The sequence below is a fragment of the Diabrotica virgifera genome, chromosome 2 (assembly GCF_917563875.1).
Source record: "Diabrotica virgifera virgifera chromosome 2, PGI_DIABVI_V3a".
Taxonomy (NCBI): domain Eukaryota; kingdom Metazoa; phylum Arthropoda; class Insecta; order Coleoptera; family Chrysomelidae; genus Diabrotica; species Diabrotica virgifera.
In genome coordinates, this window is record NC_065444.1 from 20193274 (window position 1) to 20217895 (window position 24622).

The 24622-nt window shown below is 33.2% G+C and overlaps 1 protein-coding gene across 1 annotated transcript in view; it reads right to left on the minus strand.

Moving 5' to 3' along the window:
- The window catches only part of LOC126880626 (rho GTPase-activating protein 100F), a 262842-nt gene that overhangs the window by 58947 nt on the left and 179273 nt on the right, over positions 1-24622 (minus strand). Inside the window, exons 11-12 of the mRNA XM_050644637.1 lie at positions 11021-11163; positions 447-579 (exon numbers count right to left, since the gene is read on the minus strand). Of these exons, the coding sequence (XP_050500594.1) occupies positions 447-579; positions 11021-11163 (276 nt within the window). The remainder of the gene's footprint in view (positions 1-446; positions 580-11020; positions 11164-24622) is intronic.

The window sequence follows — 24622 nt, forward strand, 5'->3', positions numbered from 1 at the left end:
AAGTTGCGACTGCAGACCAACAAGGATACTCTTTTATCAAGATGTCAAGGAGATGGAAAGAAATCATGCAAAATGGAATACAGCGATAGCATACTACTGCTGGATGCTACCCAGTAGTACGCAGGTACATTCCCGCCTTTCTTGTCGTTTCCCCTTTATTGAGGATCGCGATTTCCTCCAATACTCTTTTTCTCAATTTTGTCAGACCATCTGGTTGGTGACAGTCCTCCTGGTCTTCTTTCTGTAATGTTTGCAGAAACAATTAATCTCCCTAAATTATCGTTACCTCTGCGAACCACATTATCCAAGCCCTGTAGAATTTGCTGCAGGTATGTTGTGGTGAGCTTTTTTTAATGACAAGTTGATTGAGAATGGAAACGTTTTTCGGATGAGCAAACAAAGATTTAATCACATTGCTTATTATACAAAAAAATATTGTGACTTACCTGATGATGATGTGATATGTTGAGTTGATAATGATCTCGCTGGAATATTCGCCGTTTGCGACCTAGTGAAATGTCTGTCTAGAGTTGAAGTAGCTCCTGGACGACCGTATCCGCTATATAGACCACTTTCCATCTAAATTATAACGTTTGGTTAATAAATTATTACACATTTCTCTAAATTACAAATTACAAATTTCTCTAATTGGTGATTTTATGGAAAACCGTTGGTATTATACTGCTTTGTATTTTTAATCTATTATTCTATGTGACTAAATTCTTATATCATAAAATCAATACATCGATAAAATACCACAAAATTCAGATAGTAACGAATAGGTCCCCTCGAGCAAAATGGTAAAATACATATTTCTCATCTCCTTTTGGCATCATAACTCTTGATAGGCCTTTGTTCTCTTTCATAGTTTTCAGATCATCTTCTTCCCTTTCAGGTCGTCTTCCTACCTTTCAGGTCACTTCCCCACTTTCAGGTCGTCGTATGGGAACACAGTTTTTATACTGTTCTTTATAAAATCGCCATTTAGCTTTCCGTATCTTGTCTCCTATTCTCTTTAACATATGCTCGGAAGAAGTATTTAAGACAGCGCCAGGGCGCGAATATACAAAAGCTATACTAATTCAGTCATGGGGGTTACTGAATTCGAGTAGGTTTTGTATGCAGAATATTAGTTACATATTCTATTCTATTTCGGTCCAGAAAATAACTGTATTGGTGTATGATTTGTAAGCGAAATTTTTGATTATAATTGAGTAGGTAAATATCTATATTGTTTCAGTCATGTAAGTAAAACTAATCAAGTATTTACTTAAGTGGATTTCTTATTATATCATAAAATTTAGATACGTTTTGAAAATTAAAATGAATAATAATATATTTAGATATGATTAAAAATTAAAAACAAATGAATAACTACTAATGTATGAGTATATATAGTATGTCCCTGTAAGTTGGAACCATATGGAAAACTTTTTTATTATTGATTTTACGAAAACAAATTTATTCTTCATAAAAAGTTCTGCATAGTCTAAAACCTAAGATGCAATCATCTGATATCAAGTTCAATAAATAGTATACGAGGGATGTCAAACAATATGAATTTATCTCAAGAGTAAAGTACTTTTATATCTTTCACAAGATTGAAAATTGTTATTACGAAAATTCGTTTGGACTTAAAAATAGTGTTCTAATATGCAATTACATTCTTCTAATTGAAAGAAAAATTGAAATTTTTTCTCAAATTACAGATACCCAACATCATTTTTATTTATAATAACTCCGAGATTATTAGTTTTTCGAAAAAAAGTTATTCTTTATAAGAAGTCTTGTATGGTCTGGAAACTAAGATATAATGATAATTTATCAAATTGTATCAATTTTTACGAGGTTTGTCAAAAAATATGAATATCGTTCAAGAGTAAAGTACCTTTATAGTTCACAATATTTCAATTTAAAATATGTAAATTGTATACTCATACATGTTTTTTAATTTAGAACAACTTTTTATAATAACATTTTTTAATATTGTGCAAAATAAAGGTACTTTACTCTTGAACGAAATTCATTGTTAGACTTCCCCCTTAAAAAAATGTGAAATGTTATGATTGACGCTTATCTTGTAGAACATGCAAAACTTTTTATAAAGAATAACTTTTTTTGGTAAAATAATAATTTCGGAGTTATTATACTTAAATAAAAATGATTTTTTTGTATCTTCAAATTTTTTTTCAATAAGAAGAATTATTGCGGATTAGAACATAATTTTTAATTCCAAACAACTTTCGATAATAACAATTTTCAATATTGTGGAATATAAAGGTGCTTTACTCTTGAGAGAAAATCATATTTTTTGACATACCTCGTATAATTAACAAAATTTTATATCTGATGATTGTATCTTAGTCTTTATATAAACGTATAAATCTTTATACGTCCATGACTGAAACAGTATAGACATTTACTCAATAATAATCAAAAATTTCGCTTACAAATCCTACACAAATACAGTTAATTTGTGGACCGTAATAGTATAGAATATGTAACTAATATTCTGCATACAAAATCTACTCGAATTCAGTCGCCCCCATGACTGAATTAGTATAGCTTTTGTAAATTCGCCGCCAGGGCACAGAGGGCATACAGATAATTGGAGAAATAATTAATACCATAAGGTTTTCAGACGACACTGTGATTTTTGCGAGTAGCATGGAGGAGCTAAGTTGTCTGATGGGTACGATAAAAAGAACAAGTACATGATACGGACTCAAACTGAACATCACAAAAACCAAATAGATGCTAGTAAGAGAAACCCAACAACGAGCAAGACAACTGATATTAGACAATCAAAGAATTCAACACGTAGATTCATACACTTACCTAGGAACAACAGTTAATTCAAGTTGGAATCAAGCGAAGGAGATACACATGTATAAGAATAGAATAAGCAAGACGTTCAATGAAGCAAATTTTTACCTCTCGCCATACAGATACAGCCTCACCGTACCTCTCAAAATCCGACTTCTCAAATATTATGTATTTCCAGTTTTGTTATAGAAAATGGAGGCGTGGACAATGACCAAAACATTAATGAAGAAAGTAGAGGTCTTCGAAATGTGGGGTTGGTGACATATATCCTGGACCGACCACGTGACCAACGAAGAGGTACATACTACATCAGATAGGTAAGGAGAGAAATCTAGAAATACCTAAAAAGAAGAAAGTTGGAATACTCGGGTCACGTTATGAGGAATAGTAAATATAGAGCATTTCAGCTAATTATGCAATGGAAAATGGACAGCAGACGGGGATCCAGGGATGAGAAGACACTTGTGGCGTCAAAACTTGCGGCAATGGTTCGGACTGTCATCTGCCGAACTATTCAGATCTGCTGTAAACAAAGTAAGAATATCCATGTTAATTGTCAACCTTGGGAACGTACAGGGCAAGGCACATGAACAAGAAGGATACCCCTCTTATTGTTTGATTAAACTCTTCTCGACTATTTAGTTTTTTGTTATTTTCGCCTAAAAAATGTTACAGGGACCATTTTGCTCCACTCGCTCCCCTATATTTTTTAGGTGCTTTTTCCCTATCGAAAAAACTTTATATCTTGTTGTCCATTACCAATTATTGCTCCTTAATCATCACTCTAATTTTTACTTTTATTTTCACAATGTTTGCATGCTGTTGATAACAACAAAATAACTATGACACACAAAGTACTATTTGATCAGAAAGTATATAAAAAGTTGCTTGAATTTTTAATCGCCTCTATCGTTGTTTTGTCGGCTATAACTAACCTATCTCATATAATGATAGTTCATGTTTATTGTTTACTTTTTAAACAGTTTTATACCAAAACGATCAAATCAAGGTTGTTTATATTTGGGATCAACACGCGATACGATATTCAATCCAGACTTTTTCGAGTTATGATAACGGCTGCATTTAGTTCAGGATAATATTTCATTTAGAACTTTTCCAAAGTCAATAAATTTTTAATTTTACTATTTACAGTAATAGAGGGAAATATCTTTATGTAACTTTTGAACTGTTAGGCATTTTATAATCTCTAAATTTATCTAATTAGCAATAAGAAATATTTGCTTCTAGTTCAGAGAAATAAGGAAAAAAAATATCCTGTTGGTGACACAACCCCCTCCAGGCCGAAACCAAATTTTTTGAGTAGTATGGACATCTATAATAATAACCTATATGTTTCCTGCATCCGATTTTGATGATATACATATTTATAAACAAATGAAGATCAAAAAACGGTAAATTTTGGCTTTTTTTGTGTATTATAAAAAAGTTAAGCATTTTAAACAAAGAGAGTAAGAAACTTATAAATCATATAAAAATCAATATTATTGGTTGTTTTGTTTTGTTTTTTTGTTTTGTTTTTTTATTTCCACGGGACAAGCCCAATAAAGTTACAATTGTTTACAAATTTTGGAATAATTTAGTATACTAAATATAAGTCATATATATATATATATATATATATATATATATATATATATATATATATATATATATATATATATATATATATATATATATATATATATATATATAACACATAAAATATAATAGTTAATATATATATATATATATATATATATATATATATATATATATATATATATATATATACAACAAGGCTGAAATATTGGGGTAGCAGCAATCTCAAAGAAAACTCTTTATAATAGTTCCAAGCTTTCGAAAATGTTTATTTTCATCATCAGGGAAACTACAATCATAAATAGACAGTATTTAACAAATAGGCTAACTGAAATCAATAATAATTGCTATCTTTGTGCTACCAAAAATCCAGAAACACCATAGTTTCTGGATTTACCATTTGGTAGCACAAAGATAGCAATTATTATTGATTTCAGTTAGCCTATTTGTTAAATACTGTCTATTTATGATTGTAGTTTCCCTGATGACGAAAATAAACATTTTCGAAAGCTTGGAACTATTATAAAGAGTTTTCTTTGAGATTGCTGCTACCCCAATATTTCAGCCTTGTTTCCTAACTGTTCAGCAAATATTATATACCTGTTATATATATATATATATATATATATATATATATATATATATATATATATATATATAGTGACTGTACACCCCGATATGGGGCTAAGTCGCGTAAGCTTTCTAGATCCTATTTCTTAGGAGGATCAGTCCCTTTTGCTTATGTTATCTTCTTAACGATTTCTCTCCATTTTTTCCTATCTCTAGTTTTTCCCCGCCATTCTCTGACTCCTGCGTTTTTTAAGTCTTCTTCAACTTCTTGCAACCACTTTGATCTTGGTCTTCCTCTTTTCTTTCTTCCACCTGGATTCCATTCTATCATAGCATATGTCACTGCTTCATCTCCTGCCCGCCAGATGTGACCTAACCATCTAACTCTGCATTGCTTTGTTTTGGTCACGATATCTTCTTTTAGTACTTTCTTAATCTCTGCATTTGTTCGGCTTCGATATTCATTTTGCTCTGTTCTGATTGGTCCCAGTATGGTTCTCATGATCTTTCTCTCCACTATTCTTAAGTTTTCTTCATCTTTTTTAGTCATCGTCATTGTTTCTGCTGCGTATAATAATATTAGTCTAATTATGGTGTTATACATTCTCATCTTGGTTTTAATAGACAGTATTTTGCTTTTAAGTAGTGTTTTATTTGCAAAATAAGCTTTATTCGCTGCCAATATTTTTTCTTTTATTTCTGGTATTCTTTCACCCGTTTTGCTTATTGTCACTCCTAGGTATTTGAAATGTTCTACATCTTCAAACTCTGAATTTCCTATTTTGGTTTTTCCTTTTATTGCTGGTTTCCCTAGTCTTAATATTTTCGTCTTTTCTTCATTTAATGTGAGTCCCATTGTCTCCCCTTTCTCTTTTATTTCTTCTAGCATTTCTTTCATTATGTTTCTATTTTTTGCAATAATAACAATGTCGTCTGCATATGCGATTATTTGTCCACCTCTTGTTCTTAGGTTTCCTTTGCTTATATTTCGTAGTACATATTCTAAAGCTAGATTAAACAGTGTCGTGGATAAGGCATCCCCTTGTTTCACTCCTTTATTTATAATGAATTCATCTGTCTCGCCTCTTTGCGTCTTTATGCTAATTTTGGTAGTTCTCATTGTCATATTTATTAATTTTCTGAGCTTATGTGGGATTTTTAATTTTTCCAGGGCAATCATTAGTTGTTTTCTCTTAATCGAATCAAATGCCTGTTTGAAATCGATGAATAGCATTTCTAATTGCAGTTTGTATTCATTTGCTTTTTCCATTATTTGTTTTATTGTGTGTATAGCATCTATTGTTGATCTTCCTTCTGTGAATCCACATTGGTACTGTCCCACTCTCTTCTTCGTGATCTTTGACAATCTTTTCCTTATTATCGAAGTCAATATTTTATATGTTGTGCTTAGTAGTGTTATTCCTCTATAATTTTCACAAATTTGTTGGTCTCCCTTTTTATGTATTGTTATTACCTGCCCTATCTCCCAGTCCTCTGGCATCTTCTCTTCCTTCCATATATTTTTCAATAGTGATAGTATTTTTTCCTTCAGTTCCTTTCCTCCATATTTTATAAGTTCCATGTTAATTTCGTCTTTTCCTGGAGCTTTTCCATTTTTGCTCTTCTGTATTACTTCCTCGAGTTCATCTATTGTTGGCTCTTTTGAGACTGCAATGTGTATTTCGTCTGCATCTTCGTCCACCGTTTCCTCTTCGTGCATTTCTTCTCCAGTGTATTCCTCCGTCAAGAGTTCTCTGTAGTGATCTGCCCATACCTGCCTATATTCAGTGTCTTCTACAATGACTATTCCCTCTTTATTTTTTATTCCGTTTGTTTTACCTTTGTATTTTTTGGTTTGTTCTTTAATATTTTTATAGAAATGTTTCGTGTTTCTATTTGTTCTTTCCTGTTCTATTTCTTGCATCTTTTCATCTGCCCATCTTCTTTTATTTTGTCTTATAATTTTCTTAGCGTCCTTTCTTAATTTTTCATAACTTTCTCTGTCTTCCTCTTTATCCGTTCTCAGCCATTTAATTCTTGCTTGCACCTTTTGTGCTGTTAGTTCTTTACATTCGTTGTTATACCATTCGTTTTTTGTTTTCTTCTGGTGTTTGCCTACCTGCTTTTTTGCAGCTTCTTCTATTGACTTTTTGATCATGTCCCATTCTGATTTGATGTCCTCTGCTTTATATTTCTCTCTTATTTGCACTGTTACTTCTTCTTCATATTTTTTTCTAATATCTGCATTCTGCAATTTATTGACATTCCATTTTTTCTGTTGATTTTTCTGTTTAGTTTGGATTTTAACTTTTTGTCTTATGGTGGCTGCGACCATATAGTGGTCTGAATCCGCACACGCACCTCTGAAAGTTCTCACGTCCTTCATTGAAGATTGTTTTCTTTTGTTTATTAGTATGTGATCAATTTGGCTATACGTTTTCTGATCAGGTGACCTCCATGTTACTTTATGCATTTTAGGGTGTTCAAATTTTGTTGAGCTTATTATCATGTTTGTTCTTGTTGCTAGGTTACATAGTCTTAGACCATTATCATTAGTGTTTTTGTGTACGGTGTGTTTTCCTGCAATTTGCTGTAAAAAATCTTCTTTTCCAATCTGGGCATTGAGGTCTCCTAGTATAATTATAACATCTTCTTTGGGTATTTTTTCCATCTCTTCTTCTATCTTATCATAAAAATTGTCTTTATCGTCTGTGTTGCTTGTTTCTGTAGGTGCGTATAGGTTTAATAGTGATATATTGAATGGTTTATTATTTATTCTTACATACGCAATTCTTTCACATATCGGTTTAAAGTTTATGACTTTTTCTCTTAGCTGTCCTAGAATCATGAATCCCACTCCTTTTTGTCCTTGCTTCTTTCCTCCTGAGTATAATAGTGTAAAGTCTTGTTTATCAATCTGTCCTTGTCCCTCCCACCGTATCTCTTGCAGTGCTGCAATATCTATTTTATACTTTGCTAGTTCTTTGCTTATTTCTAGCATTTTTCCTGGTGCCAACATCGTTCTTATATTCCATGTGCTTATTTTCAGTTCTTTATGTTTTTTATTTTTTTGTTTTCGTCTTGTATTTTTGTTTCCTTGTCTGCTCTTATTTATTTCTTTTTTGTGATACATCAATTTATCTGCACTCATTTCCTTTTTATTTGCCTCGTCCGTCGCCAAATAAGTATTGTCTTGTATTCTCTCATCAGTTGCTAGTTTTTTGAAACGTTTTGAAAAACCTCATCCAACTGATTCTTGTTCTTATTCCATTTCCTCTCCCGTCCATCTATTATCAATTTGTTGTGCTTAATTTGGACGCGTTTTCCTTTCTTTATTTCATCATTTGCTATTTTGACTATTTCTTTTTGTATTTGTAATTCCTCTTTCGTTAAATCATTGTTTATATATATTCTTTCTTCTTTTACTTCTTTAAGTTTTCTTTTATTTTCCATTACTTTTATTTTTTCCTCTTTGTTTGGCAATCTGACTAAACATGTTTTGTTTCCTAATTTCACAGCTTCTTCTATCTTTATATTAATATCTAGTTCTTTTTTCATAAAGTTCTCCATTGTTTCTTTTAGTAATCTTCTATCTCCCGTATCTATTGTCATTCCCTGTACTATAACATTATTTTCTTTTCTTGCTCTATCGAGTCTTTCAAGGCGCACTTTTACATCTTCCAGTTCCTTTTTCATGTGTTCATTTTCTCTTCGCACTTCACCATTCTCTTGTCTTAATTCTTCTAATTCAATTCGGAGTTCCCTCATTTCTTCTCTGTATTGCCTTTGCTCCTCTTTAATTTCTTTTACGTGAATTTTCAGATCTTGTGTCTCTTTCGTTAAGTTTGCCATCATATTTAATATTTGGTCTAGTTTGTCTTCCTCTCTGTTCCTTTTATCTGGGGTTCTTGATACTTTTTTGCTTTTCGAAAAAGACTGCTCTTCATTTTCTCTATATCTTTTCCGATTATCGTCGGATGTGTAATCGTCGGGGTTCATTTTCTTACCGAAATTGCTCGCGATAAAATCACCCTCCCCACCTATCGCGCCAGAGGAAGATGATTTTCTCAAGCAATATGTTTCTCTTTCGAATGTGTTACCCCTAAATTGAATTAAATTAAATTAAATTATTTTACGTTATTTTGGAGCAGTTCGATTCAACAGTTCCCACCTTTAACTTTCAAAATTCCAGTTTCTGGAGCTTGTAATCAACGTTATAATGATCTACTTTTTTGGCTTGATGTTGAATTAAATTGTATTTGTTGTTTTAAGTTTATGTATTGTATTTAATATTATTGTACTTACAGTCTGTTTCAAAAGTTTATTTCTATAACTTCACTTAACACTAATCGTCTTTGACACACTGTAACTAAAATCACTTTAGAAACTATTTCTTATTCGCCAAAAAATTGAATTTTTAGAGAGCCTGATTTTTCACGTGTTGATCTGCCCACACTAGAGATGGGAATCAGTTAAAATAGAGTTAACATAAATAATATAAATTACATACAAAACAAATTAGAAACAGACTGGTAAAGGTGGACATAACAAAACAATGTTGCTTCGAAAATTGCAAAATAAATCATAAATTTTGAGTTTTTATAAATATTCATAACTTATGTAAAAATTAACTTTGAACCTTCTTATTATACGGAATGCTGAGACTTCTGGTGCTTTTGCAGATTGCTGAGACTTCTGGTGCAATTGGTCAAATATATTAAAAGTTATTTAATTTGTTTATCCCAAATTAATTTTTTATGCAACACTATAAGTCAGAACATGCTGAAGTTACAATAATACTTTTAATATTTTATGAAAGAAGAAGATTTACATTATTAATTTAATTAAGAGAAAATGACAAAATATAATTCTAAATATTGCAAAATTATTTTGCAAGAACATGTGAATTAAAAAAAGAGGGGGCTAACTTCGTCCCTAATTGTCCTAGAAAAATTGTTTTCTTTCTAAATGTGTATAAAAATTCAGTTTTTCTGAATATAAAAAAATAATTTTTCTACGGGTAACGGTTAAAAAGTTATTCTAATTGTTTATAAGTAAGCAAAAAATCGACATGTTTTGGAAAATAATTTTTACACTGTTTAAAATTACTTTGTGTCATTTTTTAATTAAGTTAATAGTATAGATGTTCTTTTTTCTTAAACTGTCGGAAGTATTACTGCAACCTCATAATTTTCTGACTTATAGTGTGGCAAAATGAATGAATTTGAGATAATCAAATTAAATAACTTTTAAACTATTTGACCAATTGCTTTGAAATTTAAAATATAATTTTCTGTATAATTTTTCTAAGTTAATTTTGACATCAGTTATTAATATTTATAAAAACTCAAAATTTATGATTTATTTGGCAATTTTTTAAACAACCAAGAAGGATAGACATATTCAGCGAACGCCATATTGAAGTTTTTTATACGATTTATGATATACTTACTCCCAAATTTGTATAAAATGCTTAACTTTTTAGTAATAGACGAAAAAAGCGAAAATTTACCGTTTTTTGATCTTCATTCGTTTATAACTATGTATATCTTCAAAATCGGCTGCAGGAAACATATATAGGTTATTATTACAGATGTCCATACTACTCAAAAAATATTTAGATTAGGCCTGGAGGGGGATGTGTCACGAGAAAAATCCTATTTCTCTGGACTATTCGTGAAATCCAATGAAATGGACAATAATATATCATATTTTAAGGGAACCTTTACTTTCTAAATTGGAAAAAAATATTTATTTAAATATTTTGAAAGAAAAAACTATTAGGTAAGTATATTTTTAACATGATATTGAGGTTGAATGCTTGAATATTTTCAATAAATTTCTATAATATAAAACACGTGCTCGCTTTATAAGTTTAAGAACGGAACCAACTGTCGAGTTGCAGCTGCACAGGTCAGGAGTTGCGCACGTTGTTGTATACAAACAAAAACCGATTTTTTTAATTTATAAAGTAAATGTCCTCTTGAAACATTTTAAGCTACATACTTGTTTAAAAGGTACTTACATTTTTCAAAGCATCGTGGATATTTTCGGCGCTGTAGGTGAACCTCGCGGCACGCTGTTGATTCAGGACATCTCTCGACGCTCGTATCTGCTCGTAGATGGCCGACGTCGAAGGCGTCCTGCTCAACCATTGCCTGTACTCATCTGAAGAGAACACACTAGTTGACGAGGGTATTCTTCCTTTAGTGTATGAAAATAATAATATTTGTTTTTGGATGTACGTATAATGATGTATCTACAATTTTATTAGTATGTAGGTGTTTTATTTGTGAAATTCAATACATCTAACGTGAAAAACAAATATAATCTTTTAAAAACATAAAAGAAATATGTATTCGAGTGTTATAATTATGTTACGATATTATTATAAGAAATATTTATTTGTATGTAAGAGTTAAGAATTTAAAAAAGGGTACCCCATTAAGATAGGCAAACTACCCTCACTCTCAGACATATTTTTTTTTCATTTTTTTATTGTATGTGATTAAATAATATCATTCAGCACAATGGTAGCCCACCACCCCCTCCCCCTAAGATATAATTTTTTCGTTTTTATTTTTTTCTCGGTGTGTTGCATACAATTTAAAAAAAATTTGAGGCTTGTATAAAACTTGCCAATTTTTTATAGACCCATAGGTTGAGTGTACATAACTAATAAAAAATGCGTATAAACAAAAAAGCGTATAATCTGTATTTTTGGAGATGGTTGTAGGTCTATTTTTAATTTATTGTGTTGTATAAAAAAAATATATTTCAGATTTTTTTCGTAAGGTGCCACTTGCGTTTGCCACCTTACGAAAAACTGGGTTTTTAGCGATTTTTAGTGATTTTCATCATGTTATAGACTAAGGTTTTTTTTATAGATTATAGAATTTCTTGTTTAAGTTTAGGTGTGTAATATTTTACCTATAGTGCTGCAGATTCGTGCAAATATTTTCAGAATTGTGCATTTAATGATAGAAGCATATAATTTGGACCACATATACTACACATAATATAAAGGTTCAAAATTAGATAGAGGCCATCTCAGACTTTACCTTTTAAAAAAATGGCGGGCATTCAAAATGGCGAAGATACATATGTGACTAATAACACGATAATTTTTAAACGAAAAAACCGACTTCAATCAAATTTAGTATGGGTGTTATTTTTCTGATGTATAAGATCGAGTTCCCGAACTGGAAGAATCGGTTTACCGGAAGTTGTGTTTTTCCTGATTTTTTTTATGTAAAAATATGTTGTTTTTTTTCAATTCTTTCACCCTGTATATAATAATTTTTCAAAAAGGTAATACCGGCATTAAAATGAGCGTAAAAATATTTTTAGGAAATATGTTGAACTTCTTTGTTATGTTAATTATCATATAATAAATGCATTACTTATCTTCACATGTACCTATGTACGGCAGATTCGTGCAAATATTATAAAAATTATTGTGCATTTAATGGTAGAAATATAATTTGGACCACATATACTACACATACAAAGGTTCAAATTTAGATATGAGGCCATCTCAGATATTGCCTTTTACAAAAAAGGTAGGCATTCAAAATGGCGACTATACATATGTGATTAAATAGCACGATAACTTTTGAACGAAAGGTCCGATTTCAACCAAATTTGTTATATAGGTTCTCTTTTTGACGTATAAGATCGAGCTCTTAAACTGGAAGAATCGGTTTACCAGAAATTGTGTTTTTTCTGATTTTTTTGTAAAAATATGTTGTTTTTTTTTCAATTCTTTCACCCTGTATGCAATAATTTTTCAAAAAGATAATACCGGCTTTAAAAAGAGCGTAAAAATATTTTTTAGGAAATATTTTGAACTCCTTAGTTATATTAATTACCATTTAATAAATGCATAACGTATCTTCACATGTAGGTACCTATGTGCGGCAGATTGGTGCAAATAATAATATAAGAATTATTGTAGCAACAACGGTAGAAAGATATAATTTGGACCACACATACTACACATACAAAGATTCAAATTTAGATGAGGCCATCTCAGTTTTTGTCTTTATCAAAAATGGCGGACGCTCAAAATGAATCTGCCGCCCATAGGTGCATGTGAAGATACGTTATGCATTTATTAAATGGTAATTAACATAACTAAAAAGTTCAAAATATTTCCTAAAAAATATTTTTACACTATTTTCAATGGCGGTATCACCTTTTTGAAAAATTTATATATATATAGGGTGAAAGAATTGAAAAAAAAACAACATATTTTTATATAAAAAAAAAACAGTAAAAACACAACTTCTGGTAAACCGAGTTAAATACCTCGATCTTATTTACCAGAAAAAGAACCTATGTACCAAATTTGGTTGAAATCTGACGTCTCGTTCAAAAGTTATCGTGCTATTAGTGACATATGTATAGTCGCCATTTTGAATGCCCGCCATTTTTGTAAAAGGAAAAAAAATTGAGATGGCGTATCTAAATTTGAACATTTATATGTTTAGTATATGTGGTCCAAATTATATACTTCTATCATTAAATGCATAATTGTTTCACATATCGGCTGCAATACTAACCTCTTTAAGTGTTGCAATTTCGGGATTTTTGAGTCTTTTAGGATATTCAAAAATTGGGCGAAACATCTTTAAACCCGCAAAAACACATTTCACAAAATTCAAAATTCACAAAAACCTGTCTTGGTGTCCTTTTCTAGCAATCTTCTTAAGATATTCATTTCGTTGGTCTCCAGATATAACTGACTTATACACATTATACAGGGTATAACAAAAATACAGGTAATCATATACAGGTCAAAAGTACTAAGAGACAAACAAGTTTTAAAAATATTGTGTTTAACTAATGGTACCACAATAATAATTTAATTGAAACGTACGCAAAAGTTTGGGGGAGTTTAAGGGAACAAAACCCCCATAAAATTGTTATGGAGTGCACAAATTTCACTATAATTTTTTTAAAGATTTTCCTGCCATAAAATGCCACTTGTCCATTTTCAGTAAAAAATCTATGAGTTTTCGATATCTGGAAAAAAATCGATTTTCATTTTGTAACTTTAAAGGGCTGTAACTTTTTTTATGTGCCCATTTGTACTAAGGTAAGTTAGGTTAAATCGATCTATTTTTGGTCCCAGAATATGTGATTTAATTTAAAACCTGCATTTTTGTTACACCCTGTATATTTGGGCCCTTGTTTACACTCTTAGGTGTTTGTTTTTCCGAATTGTGTCGTTTAGGTATCCGGCCGTTCCACTGGCTTTAATTATTTGGTCGTTTACCTCTTCGATATTGTTGTCGGCTGATAGATTAATTCCCAGGTATTTGAGAGTCATTTTTGAAGTTATACTTCTTTACCGGCGATAGAGGGTAAATTTTTATATGGGAAAACCTAGCGACCGGACGCATGCGCATTATAACTTTGTTCTGACTGGAGTTTCAAATGACATGTCAAAAATTATTCAATATGGCGGCTGTGGCACAGCTGTAGTTAGATTATTTATGGTTGTTGCGTTTTAAAATTTGTGTGAAAAGAAACAACAAACAAAAGTTAGTTAATAGTTATACTGCCTTTTTAAATAGTTTTCATATACCTATATTTTTGGACTTTTGGACTATTTTGGACAAGAAAACTCATTCTAATTTGGTAAGTAGTTTTTATTATAATCATATTCTAATTATACATTTGGATTAGGTTGAAATACATACATTTATTTTCTCAAGAATGCGGATTTTAGAGAGAAATCCCAAATTAGGTTCGATTTTTATTTTTAAATTATGATTTTTTGGCGTAGATTTATTTATCTAGTAGGTATGTAATGCTTTGATTTACATACTTAATTTGATTACCAACAAAAGTTCTACCAATCTTCATCTAATATATTGTTTTCTTACTGTTTTGTTATATTTTTATATTTTCTTCCACAAAAAACTACATAATTTAATTTTCAAAACAACTGTCAAACAGTAAAACGTTCGGTTACCGTATTTTTCCACATGATAAATAATGTGGGATTGGACCAGTGAGTCTACGCTTCGGTTACGAGTCAAAGCGGCACGAAATTCAAGGGTTCAATTCCCGATGCAAGTTTTATTTTTTTATGCATGTTATGATTGTAAGTATATTTGTTATATAATTTTTTTTTCAGAAAATGCGTATTTAAAATTTTTGCCAACAATTATTATCGTTCAGAAATCATTTTTTCTTTGTGGCATTTTTCAATGTGTTTGTGTGCGTTTTATTCTTTTATTTTTTTAAATTTTTGGTATTGTCTTAAAAATCACATAATATGTAGTAGAACTATAACTTCTTACGTGCGTACAAAGTACACACACATTCTTGTTCTTCTTCTTCTACGGCACTACAGCCCAAATTGAGCCTTGGCCACCTTTATTTTTTGCCTCCACCCTTGCTTGACTGTGGCTGTTCTTCTCTATACACGGACTCCTAAAAGGGTTTGTACGTCGCTGTTTACTGTGTCTTCCCAGCTCTTTCTTGACTTTCCAACCGGTCTCTTTACCATTGCAATCTTTGTATTCTAATGAAGTCTGACAGGATTATTTGCTTATAAAGTTGAAAATGCTCGTTGTTGTATCGACTTCTGAAGATTCCGTTTTCTCTCACAGGTCCCAGTATTCTCCTCAGTACTTTCCTTTCGAATGTGTCGAGTTTGTTTTTGGATGTTTCTTTCAGGACCCATACTTCACTCCCATAGCATGCTATTGGTCGAATTAAGGTTTTATAGATTCTCATCTTTGTATTTCGGTGGACATTTTTAGAACAAAATATATGGGAGAGGGCAAAATAAGCTCTGTTTGCCTGCGTTATTCTCTTTCGTATTTCTCCATCTTCTGATCCGTCGGCATATAGTTCTACTCCCAGGTATGTAAACTTTCCAACCGTTTCAATGTCATCTTGATGTATAATGTTTTCTGGGACTATATTTCTTCTGGTCTGTATCATTATTTTTGTTTTGTCTGTGTTAACTTCCATACCTAGCCTTTTTGTTTGCGTTTTTAACTCATCATCTTTTTAACTTTAATCATCGGCATAAGCGGCCAGTTGAACCATTCGGTTGGTCAGTAGGTTTCCTCATCCACTTTGCATTTGCCTAACCGCATACTCCAGTGCCAGGTTAAACAAAGTTGGGGCCAGCCCATCTCCCTGCTTTAGTCCCTGCGAAATTTTGAAAAAGTTTGAAAGTCATTACTTGTTGTATAATTTGATGGTCTAACTCCAATTTGCATTTTATTGGTTCTTTGGCTATTACTAAGCTTTTTGTTTTTTGGGCTGATATTTTCATATTCATATCTTTTGCGTTAATGTTGAATTCGTGCAGTAATCTTTGTAGGTCGTCTTCGCACTCTGCTACTAACACGGTGTCATCAACATAACAGAGTATTTTTATCTCCCTATAGCCCATTTTGTACCTTCTTTTTTCTTCATTGTTTTATTATTGCATCCAACATTATGTTAAACAGTAGAGGACTTAGTGAATCTCCCTGCCTGATCCCCTGTGTTTGCTTCTATGGGTTCTGTTATTATTCCATACAGTCTCATTTCTATTTTATTTCTCACATATATATGTTCTCTATCAGTTTTATGATATCCAGTGGTAAATCTTTGTCACATAGTAGGTGTATTACATCTTTTAATTATTGTATTCTATCAAACGCTTTGTCTAGGTCTATGAAACAGAAAAAGGCTAGCTTATTACATTCTAATGATTTCTCCGCTATTTTCTTATCACAAAAACTGTATCGTTACATGATCTTCCACTTCTAAGTCCTTGTTGTTCATCCGATATATTTATGCACGCCATTATGTTTTCCATTAGTATTTTTGTTGTTAGTTTCAATATGGTGCTCTGTAAATTTATCCCTCTATAGTTACTGGGGTCTGCCCAATATACATTTTTTAAGTGTTTATAATGATCGAGCAGGAACACAGTATTTATACTCCTGCTCACGCATTTTGGTGTTAAAACGTCATCTATTGGTTTTCGCATTTACATTAAAGTTTAAATTTAAAGAAATATGTATATTTAGCACTTCCAGTATAACTTTGAAATATTTTTTTAAATCGTTTTCTGGTTGCGCTATCTTTTGAACTCTCTGATCCGTAATAAACACAACGATTATTCGCTCAAAATAATCACGTAAATGTTAAATAAAAACACAAAACTGTGGATTTAACGAGCGGTAAATTATTGTGGGATTATTTAAAGCCGCAGGCAACTTTTAGAATTCATGAATGCTGATTGCAGATTCTAATGGTTTATATGCACACAATAAAAATGAAAACCAAAAATCCGTTTAGACAAATGCAACCGTTTGTAGGAGATATAGGTTTCAACACTATCTATTTTTCAGTTTGTTTTATATGTGGAAATATATGAGAATATAATATTTACCAAGAATTTTTACACCGGTAAAATTGATGCTTTTTTTCTTCTTCAGCCTGTTTGCATCCACTCCTGGACAAAGATCTCCCAATGAGTTCTACATTCTTCTCTATTTTGTAATATTTGGTGCCAGTTTCTTCCCATGTTTGCTTTAATGTCGTCTAACCATGGTTTTTGTTGTCTTCCTCTACGTCGACTATATTCACGTAGTTTCCAATTTACAATGTTTATCGTCCACCTTTCGATGTTTTGTCGTGCCATGTATCCTACCCAGTTACATTTCATTTGCGCAATTCTTCCAATTATTTCTACCACAAAAATGAATAAAAATTTTCAATTCCGTTGCAACACGAAACTACAGCCGCATCATTGTTCCAGTCCAATCAGAGAGTGCAGCAAGCACCTCTACCGGTTTCGAAACTTATTAGTCTCTCATCAGGGGGCACATATGCTGCTCTCTCTGACCCAGCTAGGACAAACTCCGGCCGTGCAGTCACAGATTGCAACGAACGAAATGGCACGGATGCCCTAGTGGCAACTGCTAGCAAAAAACTAAGTTTTCAATCTAATAGCACATAAAACAGCATCCACAAATGTTATTCTATATCCTACCAGACTGAAATCTGGGCATCCCTGCCATTTCGTTCGTTGCAATCCGTGACTGCACGACGGGGTTTGTCCTAGTTGGGTCAGAGAGAGCAGAATATGTGCCTCCTGATGAGAGACTGGTCCTTTTTGTCAGCCCTCAGGGATGCTCGAATAGACTCACGGTACACTACACTCATTAAAAACATTTATGAACAGGCCACATTCCACATCAAAATCAATGAAGACCAAAAAACCGAAAAAATACGCCTTGGTAAAGGTATTAGACAAGGTGATACTATTTCACCAAAACTTTTTACCTTAGCATTGGAAAATGTATTCAAACAGCTCGACTGGGAGGAAAAAGGTCTAAACTTTGATGGTGTACATTTGAGTCATTTGAGGTTTGCGGACGACATAGTATTATTCAGTACAGATATCAAGGAACTGGAGCAAATGATGAAGGAACTAAACCAGCAGTCAAATAAAATAGGTCTCAAAATGAATCTTCAGAAAACAAAAATAATGAGTAATGTACAAACTAATCTTGTTATTGACAACGTCAGTCTTGAAAATGTAGACCACTATATATATCTTGGACATACAATTAAAATCAGCAAAGAAAACCAAATAGCCGAAATAAAAAGACGCATACAATTGTCTTGGGTAGCTTTCGGCAAGTTAAGCTTTATCTTGAAGAATAGAGATATACCAATGTGTCTAAAACGTAGAGTTTATGACAAATGTATCTTGCCTGTAACTACATATGGACTGGAGACCATGGCCTTTACAAAGAAAACCTTAGAGCAGCTCAGTACAACTCAAAGAGCGATGGAGAGGGCCATGTTAGGGATTAGTTTGAGAGACAAAATTCGAAATATCGACATTCGTGAAAGAACGAAGATTACTGATGTCGCAGAACGTATAGCAAGGCTCAAGTGGCAATGGGTCGGACATGTTGCCCGAGATAATCCCGAAAAATGGACACAGAGACTAACAAACTGGAGACCAAGAGAGAACAGGCGAGGAGTCGGCAGACTGCAGAAGAGGTGGGCAGATGATATCAAACAAGTCGCGGGCAAACAGTGGATGAGAATTGCCAAGAGTAGAGATCGATGGAAGCAAATGGAAGAGGCCTATGTCCAGCAGTGGACGAACACAGGCTGAAGAAGAAGAAGAAGAAGATGAGAGACTAATAAGTTTCGAAACCGGTAGAGGTGCTTGCTGCACTGTCTTATTGAACTGGAACAATGATGCGGCTGTAGTTTCGTGCAACGAAATTGAAAATGGTTATTCATTTTTAATTTACATGTTTACTCTGATGGGAGTACGAAGGGAACCATTCTCGTTGGCACTTTACCGCGCTGAGCAGATGGGACGTGAATTATTAATTGTAATCCCTCATCTTCCTTAGTCTCGGCATCCGTTATGAAAGCATCCGTTATGATATTAAATATCAAATTCAAAAATTGGTGAATTTTTTGTTGGTATTTGAAATAAAAATATAAATAACATTTTTGTTTTAAACAAAATTTTCTTAAGATATTTTACTGCACAGCAAAATAATTTATTCACTTATATAGTTCTTTCTCAAAAATTCTTCTATAGTTCTTCTATCTTCACAAATTTTGTGATGACGGTTAACGAAAAAAATGTCATGTTTTACGGAATATTCGCAATAAATAAAGCAATCAAAAAAGAAAAACTTTATTGCTTAGGCAGGACTTTCATATGTTACCATTATTGAGTAGACACAAACCGATCAAAAACTAATTTGTGAGCTATCCCATATCCCTCAAAAGGTTTTTCCAATTCGAATCTATCGACGTATATTCCCGTACGGAGATAAAATTGGCTCAATTTGTCCCGAAATCCCCTGTAGCCCTCTAAAGACACGCGTGGTGCAGACAGATATACATCACTTTGATTAACCCCTTGATTACAACTTGCTGGCCTGGGGCGGAGAACTGCATAGCGCTAATGGGGATGTTAATTGGAAGGAAATTCCCTTTTGTAATTTTTCTTTGCCCTTTTATTTTTTATTCATCATTTTCTTAAAATTCAATTTAAGAAGGTCCTGAAACTGTTGTCTGGTGGCATTTCTAAGTTAAATGTTACGTTTATGTGGGATTAGCCACAGTTTGGTTGTAATGACAATTTCAGTTTTTACCTAAAAAATACTTGACGTTTCCACTTACACTCCGGAAATCATTTTCAAAACATTGTTGAGAATATTTGTTGAAAAAATGTATAACCGCTAGTTGTTTTTGAGCTTATGTTATACATATCGAAATTCTTCTTCTTCTTCTTCTTCTTCCTTCTTGTATGTAGGCTTTAAACCCTGTTTCTTCTTCAATATTAGCCTCCTAAATTGTTTAAGTTATCGCACCATCTTTTTCTTGGTCTGCCAATACTTCTTCGTCCATTTGGTGACTTATCTCGTGCTATTCGTACTATCCTATCCTCTGCCATTCTACTAATGTGTTCGTTCCACTCCTGTTTCCGTTTTGTCACCCATCCATTTATGTCTTCTACATTGCATGATCTTCTTATGTTTTCGCTTCTCTCCCTATCCAACAGACTTTTCCCTGATATTCGTCGGAGTATTTTCATCTCTATTGTTTCTAGTAGTCGTCTCGTTTTAGATGTGTCAGGTTTTGTCTCCGCCGTGTATGTCAATATAGGTCTAATTGCTGCTTTATAGATTCTTGCTTTTGTGTCTTGTCTTAGGTGTTTGTTCTTCCAGATTGTGTCATTAAAAGATCCCGCCGCTTTACTTGATTTTAAGCTTTGTTCTCGTACTTCCTCTTCAATATCTCCTTAACTGGTTATATCTATTCGCAGATATCTAAACCTTGCTTCCTGCTTTATTATTTTCCCATCAATTTCGATTTTACATCGTAGTGGGTATTTAGATGTTGTCATACATTTGGTTTTTTCTGCTGATATTATCATATTGTATTTCTTGGCTGTTATATTGAAGATGTGTGTTGATCTTTGGAGATCGTCTTCTGTCTCGGCGATTATTGCGGCGTCGTCTGCATAACATAATATTTGGATTTCTTTATTCCCCATTCTGTAACCATGACCTTTACGTACTGCTTCTATTATTTCGTCCATTATTATATTAAAGAGCAGTGGGCTTAATGAATATCGAAATTCAAAGTCAATAAATTGAGTTTTGAGTATGTACCTACTGGCCTATGTTAGTTGTAGGTAAGAGCCAGTTTTGGCTAAAAAGATATGAAGTGGATGTGATACATTGTGATACATTGCCTTGTGATACATTAAATTTTGATTATTCTGTGTATTTGTGTAATAATTCTATGTGTTGTGTGATTTTGCATTTGGAAGTACATCTTCGTATATAATGAGTTTTTAGGTATAACAATATAAGAATTGTAAATTGTATTTTTATGTATTACGTGTTCCATATCTACAGTCCATGATGAAGACATGTGTTTTACATTTTCCTATCCTCTGTTGTTGGTATGTTCTTGTTTATTTGTTTTTTAAAGTATTGGCAACCAATAATAGCAAAATGCAGTAGACTTTGGTATGAACCACAAGGTCTGACCCCAAAGCATTATGGCGGGTGTCTATGTGCCACTAAACAATTGCCAAAGTAATACCATTTTGACTACCGAAAGAAAAATGTCTTTAAGGAAATGTATGAGGAAATGTACCTATTATCCCTTAATATTACTCGACCCTGTTGCTAATCTCCCCACTACAGAGGACAGAATCCATTCTCTCAGCAAAACATGTCGTACGTATCCAATAGCTCCAATATCAGAGCTAAAGGAGCCCTGAATAATTCTTGCCACCGTCTAGGGCACATACGCATCAGGCACCTCAAGAAAAGAGCTCCATTCCCTCCAGCCAAGCTTCTACACTTAGTTGGGAACGAACTTCCTGATGAATATTACGACATCCTAGAAGAAACTTCCCTTATATACCGAATATATTTAGCTGCAAGCTAAAAACACTGATTAAGAGCCATTCCAATGTATCCAACGTGCCTTTCTACTTATTGTTTGGTTGGCTTCTCCTTCAAAACAGAAACAAAACTCTTAGCTTCTTAGTTTATTACCCACCTTCAACTTCTCCATTCCTCTCCCGTTAGCAGTTCTGCCACTACCCCAATGTATAATTGACGTTGCCCCTCTCCATTCCAAGATCCCGCAACAAAAAAGGAGCAGTCCCATTTTGAATAGGCGAAAGCCTAAGCGAGGTTATCATTCTTCTTCTTCAGATGTAAATCCAATAATGGATGTTTAACTCTTCTGTTAACCACTGTCTAACCATTAACTCTCTGTTTCTTGCAATGTGTATCAGATATTTTATATCGTTAATCCCTGTCCATTGCCTTATGTTTCGGAGTCAGGACATTTTCTTGCGTCCTATTCCTCTCTTGCCTTCAATTTTACCCTCGATTAAAAGTTGAAGGAACTGGTATTTTTCGTTTCGCTTTATGTGGCCCAGATACGCCGTTTTCCTTTTCTTGATGGTTTCGAAAGTTGGTGTTCTTGGTTGATTCTCTTAAGGACATCTACATTTGCGACTTTTGCCGTCCATGGTATCTTTAGGTTAAGGCGATAAAGCCATATTTCGAAGGCTTCTAATCTGTTTATATCCCTCGTTTTGTGTATCTAGCACTCTACGCCCTACACCATACAGCAGCACCAACTATACGTAGCACTTAGTAAACCTTAATCCCAGTTGAATATCGAACTCTGAACAGGTTACTACCTTCCTGAATTTTACGAAAGCCTGTCGAGCTTGCTCAATGCCACATTTTACTTCCCTGTCCGATGCCCAGTTCTCAAAAAGCCACGTTCGCAGGTATTTAAATTTGCTCACTCTTTCAATGGACTTGGTATTCTGTGTTATGGTGGAGTTTTCAAGTGCATCCAAGTTGCTTGAGATGATCATGAATTTGGTATTTTTGGTATTAATTAATCTCTAATAAGTATCAAAACGTCCAGATTCGATTCGAACGACCGTAAAGAGACCTACGAGGGCTATCCAGGTAATTCGTTACGATTTGATCTGTAGTCGCTAGAGATGGGGATAGCTCAGCCATCTTAGCATTGTGGCGTTCCTCCGTTCAGTAGCTGTTCAGCCGTGTTAGCGCGAAGTCACTGTCTTTTCTCGTTATTTTACAACAGCTGTTTGAAATGTGTGCCGCGATCGAAAACCGCTCCAGTTGAGGTGCGATAATTAATACGGTTCTTGTTGGCTAAATACAATAAAACAATTGATATTTATCGCGAATTTTGTGCTAGAGATATATCTAGGAATGGAGTACTTGAGTTTCTGTAAAATTATTGGAAGCTTACTCAAAGTAGCTACTTTTACACATTATAGCGATCGGATCATTATAAATTTACACAAGCAGCCATCTCGACGACAAACTGAGAAACTCCACGAAGTCGTGGATTCTGGACTATTTATAGCTTCAGCTAGTAATCGGAAACAATTAGGGATATTTCTAGGAGGTACTTTTTTTACATCCATTTTATTGCAATCTATTTTATAAAAAATAATAAACAATACATATGAGTGTTAAGAGTGTGACACAGTCAGTATTCACCCAGTGGTGAATACCAGTGGTGGTAAGAGTACAATAATGATTGAATCAGTACAGTTATTAATAAATTAATTGAATTAATTTGAATAGTACAATAGTAATAAGTGGGAATGATTAGTTAGTGTTGAGGTCAAGAGTGTCTGTTTTTTTAGTCTTCTGTTCTGTAGGGGTGTCAGGAGATTGGTGACCAGTATGTTTGGGTGAACCTGTGGTCTATTGTGGTACTTGGAGCACAGAGAAACAATTTGTTCTTTGACGGTTTGGACTTGGAGATCACTATGTATATTATCGTTAGAAATATACCAAGGAGCTTGGCACAATTGCCTTAGAACTTTTGATTGAAAGCTCTGTATCTTGAGTAAATTTGTTTCACTGGCAGTTCCCCAGATTTGGATGCCATACGTCCAGATGGGTTTCAGTACACATTTGTAGATCAGAAGTTTATTGTCTAGACTTAGGCGTGATTTTTGATTCATGAACCAGTAAATCTTTCTATAAACGAGTCCCAGTTGCAGTCGTTTGTTCCAAATATGCTTTTGCCATGTTAGGCGGCTCTCTAGGTAAATCCCCAAGTATTTTACGTCAGTTCTTATTGGCAGTGGTGTATTGTTAAAGGTTACAGCTGAATTGATCCCCTTCCTTAGTGTAAGCGTAATGTGTGTTGACTTGGAGCTATTAACTTTGACTCTCCACAGTTTAAACCATATTTCATGTCTATTTAAGTGAGTTTGTAGTATCTGTGAAGCTAGGGTCGGATTTTCGTGGCAAGCCATTGGGACAGTGTCATCAGCATATGTTGCAATTGTTGTACGATCTGAAGTTGGTATATCTGCTGTGAATAGGAGGTACAGTGTGGGTCCAAGGACACTTCCTTGGGGAGGAGGTACTTAAAAGGAAGGATTGCACTTAGACATAATTACACCCAGAAGTTTTTAATTATAGGGGAGAACTGACTAGACTACACATACGCAAGATAACGATATAAAACGCAAGGAATAATATGGCTGTGTACAGATCTAACCAACATTTTAAATCAAAGATAAATA